Consider the following 7,583-nt stretch of genomic DNA (forward strand, 5'->3'; position numbering starts at 1 on the left):
TCAGCTCTAGCTTCTCCTTGTCTCTGATCTTCGTCATTCTGACTTTCATTCAGTTCTTCCCTTGCTGATCCTTCTCCACTTTGGACAGGAGAATCAGTTCCTCTGTTTCCTAGCTCACCGGCCTCTTCTAAGCCTTGGTCCTCTAGTTCAGATACTGATTCACTTCCCCCCTCATGTGCAAAGTGGGATGGTTCTTCTGCTGCAGCTGGAGTAGGTTCTGGACGCCTACTCTGATCCTGGGACACTCCAATTCCGAGCCCCTCTAGGATGTTTCTCAAGCAAGCAGCTCTTTCTGATGGCTGGGAGAGATCCTCCAAGTCTTCCCATGTCTGCTCATCATAGTATCCTTTGTCTTCCATGAATCTGACATCCCTTGACACTAGGACTCTCCTAGCAGTAGGATCATAGCATTTGTGGTGTGATCCTGATCAGGATTGGAATCAATGGATTGAAGCCAATGTATGGGTCAGCTATACCACTGATCATGGTGCAGTTTAATGGACAGTATCATACTCTTATTGGCATGATCTATGAGGTTCTGGATAGAGAGAAGAGAAGAACTGTTGGTACTGCCTTGAAACAGCTTGAACAAAGAGGATTCAACCAACTGAGCTTAACAGGAGCTATGGAGACCATTCACCTCATCCAAATTTGTATGGAGAACAAGGAAAACATGTCAGGAAGTTTCTGGATTGGGTTATATTTGGATCTAGGCGAAATAGGGCTTTTTCGGTCCAAAAAGAGAGTTGCAGCCAGAATCTTGATCCACTTGCTTTCTAGCTGGCCTAACAGGACGTGGAGGATCTAAAGTTCATTAGGAGACACTCCAAATCAAGTTCAAGTCGTGGCCCATCATAAACCAAAGAAGAACCAGCTTGTTGGTTTGATTTAATTGCAATGTAATGGGTTTAGTTTATTGGGCTTTCATTTAATTTAAACCAAAGACAATTAGGAATTTGAGTAAACCAGATTTGGGTAGATTAGTATTTAAAATAAACCAATTTCGAATTGGATTAGGAGATTAAACCATCTTGGTTTAAATTTAGGGTTTTCAGTTTTATTCTTTTAACATATGTAGCCACGTTTTGGGATGGAGATCATCAATCGACATTTTTTTCAACTTCTTTGTTTTGAGTTTTCTCTCAATTCTGCTGGTGTGTAATATCCAGCTTGGGTTCTCTGATTTGGTGTGCCATATCCAGATCAGAAGCCTTGGAGTATCAGGAGACGAGCCATCTCTCTTGTGTCCCACATCAATCCACAAACCTTGATACAGATCGAGTCTTTGATTCTCTGTTTGCAAGGATTATCTCTGTGATCCATCCTAGACACTAAGCAGGGTGATCCTGTGTCTGTGGAGCAGAAAAAAACATCTTTATAGCATCCCATAGCTCTAAGGAAAAGACCATATCCATCACCTTTCATCCACCCACGCCCCCTTCAAGTGATCCAGGGAGAGACAGCCATTCCAGGGCTGCACCAAGAAATGGTATGATAAAAACTATTTGCAGAGAGAATGAAGGAGAGTCAGGAGGTAACACGTCCTTTATCAGGTTCATAACTGACCAGAACAAGCTGAGAAGAGATAAACAGGAACTGGTGGTGGTTAAAGAGAAGCCAGAACTGGAGGATGAGTATGGGGACCAAACCACACGACCACCTGACCAGAAGGATGTTAAACTGAGAGTACATGGTCTCATGTTCATGACCAGGACGTGGATAGGATCATCCTGGAGAGAAGCATTCAACTGCAAACTCAACAAAGTGGAGAAATCATCTGCCTTAGAAGCCACATGCAGTGAGGAAAGTTCCAAGATGTTGCTGAGACATGAAGAAGGACTGCAGAGCTTTGTGTTTCATCCTGGAGAGACTAGAGAGGTGATGATATATCTCATGGCCAGGTCAGGAACTTTGGAGTTAAATTATCAAGGTTCTGTCATCCTACAGAGCTTGGATTTGAGGACAAATCCTTTTAAAGGAGGAGGGGATGGTGTGATCCTGATCAGGATTGGAATCAATGGATTGAAGCCAATGTATGGGTCAGCTATACCACTGATCATGGTGCAGTTTAATGGACAGTATCATACTCTTATTGGCATGATCTATGAGGTTCTGGATAGAGAGAAGAGAAGAACTGTTGGTACTGCCTTGAAACAGCTTGAACAAAGAGGATTCAACCAACTGAGCTTAACAGGAGCTATGGAGACCATTCACCTCATCCAAATTTGTATGGAGAACAAGGAAAACATGTCAGGAAGTTTCTGGATTGGGTTATATTTGGATCTAGGCGAAATAGGGCTTTTTCGGTCCAAAAAGAGAGTTGCAGCCAGAATCTTGATCCACTTGCTTTCTAGCTGGCCTAACAGGACGTGGAGGATCTAAAGTTCATTAGGAGACACTCCAAATCAAGTTCAAGTCGTGGCCCATCATAAACCAAAGAAGAACCAGCTTGTTGGTTTGATTTAATTGCAATGTAATGGGTTTAGTTTATTGGGCTTTCATTTAATTTAAACCAAAGACAATTAGGAATTTGAGTAAACCAGATTTGGGTAGATTAGTATTTAAAATAAACCAATTTCGAATTGGATTAGGAGATTAAACCATCTTGGTTTAAATTTAGGGTTTTCAGTTTTATTCTTTTAACATATGTAGCCACGTTTTGGGATGGAGATCATCAATCGACATTTTTTTCAACTTCTTTGTTTTGAGTTTTCTCTCAATTCTGCTGGTGTGTAATATCCAGCTTGGGTTCTCTGATTTGGTGTGCCATATCCAGATCAGAAGCCTTGGAGTATCAGGAGACGAGCCATCTCTCTTGTGTCCCACATCAATCCACAAACCTTGATACAGATCGAGTCTTTGATTCTCTGTGTGCAAGGATTATCTCTGTGATCCATCCTAGACACTAAGCAGGGTGATCCTGTGTCTGTGGAGCAGAAAAAAACATCTTTATAGCATCCCATAGCTCTAAGGAAAAGACCATATCCATCACCTTTCATCCACCCACGCCCCCTTCAAGTGATCCAGGGAGAGACAGCCATTCCAGGGCTGCACCAAGGTTCTGTCATCCTACAGAGCTTGGATTTGAGGACAAATCCTTTTAAAGGAGGAGGGGATGGTGTGATCCTGATCAGGATTGGAATCAATGGATTGAAGCCAATGTATGGGTCAGCTATACCACTGATCATGGTGCAGTTTAATGGACAGTATCATACTCTTATTGGCATGATCTATGAGGTTCTGGATAGAGAGAAGAGAAGAACTGTTGGTACTGCCTTGAAACAGCTTGAACAAAGAGGATTCAACCAACTGAGCTTAACAGGAGCTATGGAGACCATTCACCTCATCCAAATTTGTATGGAGAACAAGGAAAACATGTCAGGAAGTTTCTGGATTGGGTTATATTTGGATCTAGGCGAAATAGGGCTTTTTCGGTCCAAAAAGAGAGTTGCAGCCAGAATCTTGATCCACTTGCTTTCTAGCTGGCCTAACAGGACGTGGAGGATCTAAAGTTCATTAGGAGACACTCCAAATCAAGTTCAAGTCGTGGCCCATCATAAACCAAAGAAGAACCAGCTTGTTGGTTTGATTTAATTGCAATGTAATGGGTTTAGTTTATTGGGCTTTCATTTAATTTAAACCAAAGACAATTAGGAATTTGAGTAAACCAGATTTGGGTAGATTAGTATTTAAAATAAACCAATTTCGAATTGGATTAGGAGATTAAACCATCTTGGTTTAAATTTAGGGTTTTCAGTTTTATTCTTTTAACATATGTAGCCACGTTTTGGGATGGAGATCATCAATCGACATTTTTTTCAACTTCTTTGTTTTGAGTTTTCTCTCAATTCTGCTGGTGTGTAATATCCAGCTTGGGTTCTCTGATTTGGTGTGCCATATCCAGATCAGAAGCCTTGGAGTATCAGGAGACGAGCCATCTCTCTTGTGTCCCACATCAATCCACAAACCTTGATACAGATCGAGTCTTTGATTCTCTGTTTGCAAGGATTATCTCTGTGATCCATCCTAGACACTAAGCAGGGTGATCCTGTGTCTGTGGAGCAGAAAAAAACATCTTTATAGCATCCCATAGCTCTAAGGAAAAGACCATATCCATCACCTTTCATCCACCCACGCCCCCTTCAAGTGATCCAGGGAGAGACAGCCATTCCAGGGCTGCACCAATTTGTATCCCTTCTGTGAAGTAGAATACCCAATCATCATAGCCTTGGTGCTTTTTGCTTCTAGTTTGTTTCTCTGCTCGCCTGGTACAAGAACATAACACACGCATCCAAAGGTCCTCAGGTGATCCAAGACTGGCCTGCTCTTGTTGAGTACCTCAAATGGAGACTGATCTGCCAAGATCCTGGTTGGTATCCTGTTGATGAGATAGCACGCAGTCATCACAGCATCACTCCAATACCTCTTGGGAACCCCTTTGTGGAACATCATGGACCGGGACACCTCCATGAGATGTCTGTTCTTCCTTTCCGCAACTCCATTCTGCTGTGGAGTGTATGGGCAGCTAGTCTGGTGAAGAATCCCATGCTGAGCAAGGTGATCACGAAATGCATGCCCAGTATACTCCCCACCATTATCAGACCTGAAAATCTTAATCTTGGCATGATATTGGTTAGTCACATAGGCTTGAAAATTTTTAAATGCATCAAGGACCCTATCTTTAGTTTTAATCAATGTTAACCAGGTGTATTTGGATTTTTCATCAATGAATGTGACATAATACTTGTAATCATCCCTAGATAAGCAAGGTGCCGTCCAAACATCAGAGTGAATTAAATCAAAGCAGTTTGCATAAAGAGTAGATGATCTCTGAAAAACAGTCTTACAATGTTTGCCCAAAATACATGCCTCACAATCATTATTTTTAAACATGACACCTGGTAACATAATGCTTAAAGCCCTAACATGTGGATGTCCTAGCCTAGCATGCCACAGAGCATCAGTACTTAAGGAAGAAACAGAACTAAACGAGAAATAAGAACTAGAAATAGGTGCAAGGTCTTCAATCATGTAAAGATCCCCCTTGGTAGCTCCTTGCCCAATCAACTTACTGCTCTTAATATCCTGAAACTTAACATCATTAGGACTGAAAATAACATTGCATTGAAGATCAGTAGTGCATTTCTTAACTGATAAAAGATTAGAGGTGAACTCAGGCATGTAAAAGGCTTTTGACTCCTTATTAAACAAGTTCAGTTTACCAATGCCCCTAATGGGAATTCTATCTCCATTTGCAATCATAACATGTCCAAGGGCAGGTTCTATGTCTTTTATCATATTGTTATCACTAATCATGTGATGAGATGCACCAGAATCAATTATCAATGGTTTATGCAAGCTCCTAGCAGTATTGGTTCTAGATGTTTCATTTTCAGCTTTCAGGCTCTTGACTACTCCTAACAATCTATCAGTTATGCTAGTATGAGCAGTGGCAGTACATGAGATTTTAAACATGTCTAGCAGTTTATCAGAGATACTAGGTAATGTATGAGCAGAGTATGAGTATCCAAGAGTGTTGCCTAGCATTTTACCAGACTCCTTGAGGGCTCGGATGAAAGCCTCAAAGTCAGCCTTGGTGATCACCTCCTGAGAAGTTAGAGCTCTGCCTTCACTTTCACCCGCCTTGACATTTGGACTAGCCCCTGATGAGCCGGCACCACTTGCTTCAGCAGAAAGGTGAGCCTTAGCTTCTCTATCCTTGTTGAACTTGCTAGGCCTGAGGTGTGGATGTAGGATCCAGCACTGACTCTTCTTATGCCCCTGCCGCTTGCAATGCTCACAGCTTCCCTCATACTTCTCATACTTCCTTCCATCTCCACGGTACGCTGCCTTGTTTGCTTGTGCCTCTTCTGCTTTATGAGCCGTGGACATCCCCTTCTTGCCTCCAAACAACCCAAGAGAGCCTTCCTCCTTCTGAAGTTGTGCGCATACCTCCTCCATGGATGGGAGAGTTGGTGATCTCAGGATATGCTTGATCACATCCTGGTAGCTTTCATCTAGAGTCATCAATAGCCCAAACACCTGATCTTGCTCTCTCCTCTCGATGAGCGATTCCTCATCAGTAGTGTTGGGTCTAAGACTCTCAAGTTCGGACCACAAAGCTCCAAACTTCCCCATGTGCTTGGTGAGATCTTCTCCATCTTGCCTCAAGACACTGATGGTTTGCTTCAGATCAAACACCCGACTTATGTTGGACTTGTTTCCATACCTCTTATGGAGCATGTCCCAAAGGCGCTTAGGAGTCTCAAAGTGCACGTAAGCTTCAAGTATGGGGAGCTCCAGAGAGGCATGGAGCACAGACAGCACCATCAAATCCTCTTGGACCCATCTCTTTGCTTCAGCTACCGCAAGAGTCTTCCCGTCGCCTTCTTCTTCATCTTCTTTGGCCACTGGCTCCGGACCATCATCTGTGATGTGGTTCCACAGCCCTAGCCTTCCAATGGTAGTCCTCACCAACTGGGACCACATCAAGTAGTTCGAGCCTCCCTTCAGTGCAACCGGAACCGTCACCAGTTTGCTAAAGTTGGTCGTCTCCATCTCCTCTTCTTTATCACACAAGAACAAACTCGCAAATGTAAAGAAAGGAACAAGGGTCTCTCAATACCAAAGCCAACCTGGCTCTGATACCATATGAGATTAGAGAGTAGAATAGGTATTGAGAGATTAAGAGAGATTTGGTAAGAGATTAAGAGAAGTTTAGGAGAGATTGTGAAAGAAGTGGAGAGATTTATGTATGAACCATGATGAACAAGAGAGAGACTAGAGAGAGAGTAACATGATTCGCATTAATTGATTAATCAGAGAGAGTTTACACTTATATATGAAGCTTAAGACACTAGGGTTTAGACTGCATAAAGGAGAAAGCATGTGAAGTCAAGATACAGCTAAGGGCGCATTTGAATCCTTCCAATGAGAGTCTCCACATGTGTAAGGCATCTTTGAATATGCCTTTACCTTTCCAGCTCTTGCCAGACTGTCAGACGCGTTCCTCCTTATCCTCTCAACGTTCGGATCAAGCTCAGCCTTAAGGTAAAGTAACTCTAGCTGGTTTACTTTTACCTGAGCTGAGTAACCCCTTAACCGCGCATGATGGTACGGCCTGATCGTCCGTACCCTTTGCCCTATCCGTACAGTCCGTACAAGATGCTTCTATCTTCCTCTCTAATGCTTCTACACTTCCTAAGGTCTCCTCTTCATACCATAAGGCTCTCTTCTTAACAAGAATCACCAGGAAGTTGAATAAATCTCATAGGAGTTGACAAGAAGAAGTTATCCCACATTCAAATCAGGTGATTCCAGTTTCCCAGTTTGGGAATAGCACAGCTTCATTGTCGTTCCAATCAAACCAGGATGAATCACATTGTGAGAAGCTTAATTTGGATACATAAAGTGGTGGAGAATCACCAGGAAGTTGAATAAATCTCATAGGAGTTGGGATGAAGAAGTTATCTCACTTTCAAATCAGGTGATTCCAGTTTCCCAGTTTGGGAATAGGACAGCTTCTTCGTCGTTCCAATCAAACCAGGATGAATCACTTTGTGAGAAGCTTGATTTGGATACAT

The 7,583-nt window shown here is 42.6% G+C and overlaps 1 protein-coding gene across 1 annotated transcript; it reads left to right on the plus strand.

Annotated features, from left to right (window-relative positions):
• Positions 1-402: 402 nt before the first annotated feature.
• Positions 403-4,256, plus strand: LOC117130800. The gene is made up of 2 exons (XM_033283438.1): positions 403-1,930; positions 3,059-4,256. Exons 1-2 carry the CDS (start codon positions 1,492-1,494, stop codon positions 3,508-3,510), a joined length of 891 nt encoding a protein of 296 aa, XP_033139329.1. The 5' UTR covers positions 403-1,491; the 3' UTR covers positions 3,511-4,256.
• The last annotated feature ends 3,327 nt before the right edge of the window (positions 4,257-7,583 follow it).

This window comes from Brassica rapa, unplaced genomic scaffold, assembly GCF_000309985.2.
Source record: "Brassica rapa cultivar Chiifu-401-42 unplaced genomic scaffold, CAAS_Brap_v3.01 Scaffold0679, whole genome shotgun sequence".
In the NCBI taxonomy this organism is placed as follows: Eukaryota; Viridiplantae; Streptophyta; class Magnoliopsida; order Brassicales; family Brassicaceae; genus Brassica; species Brassica rapa.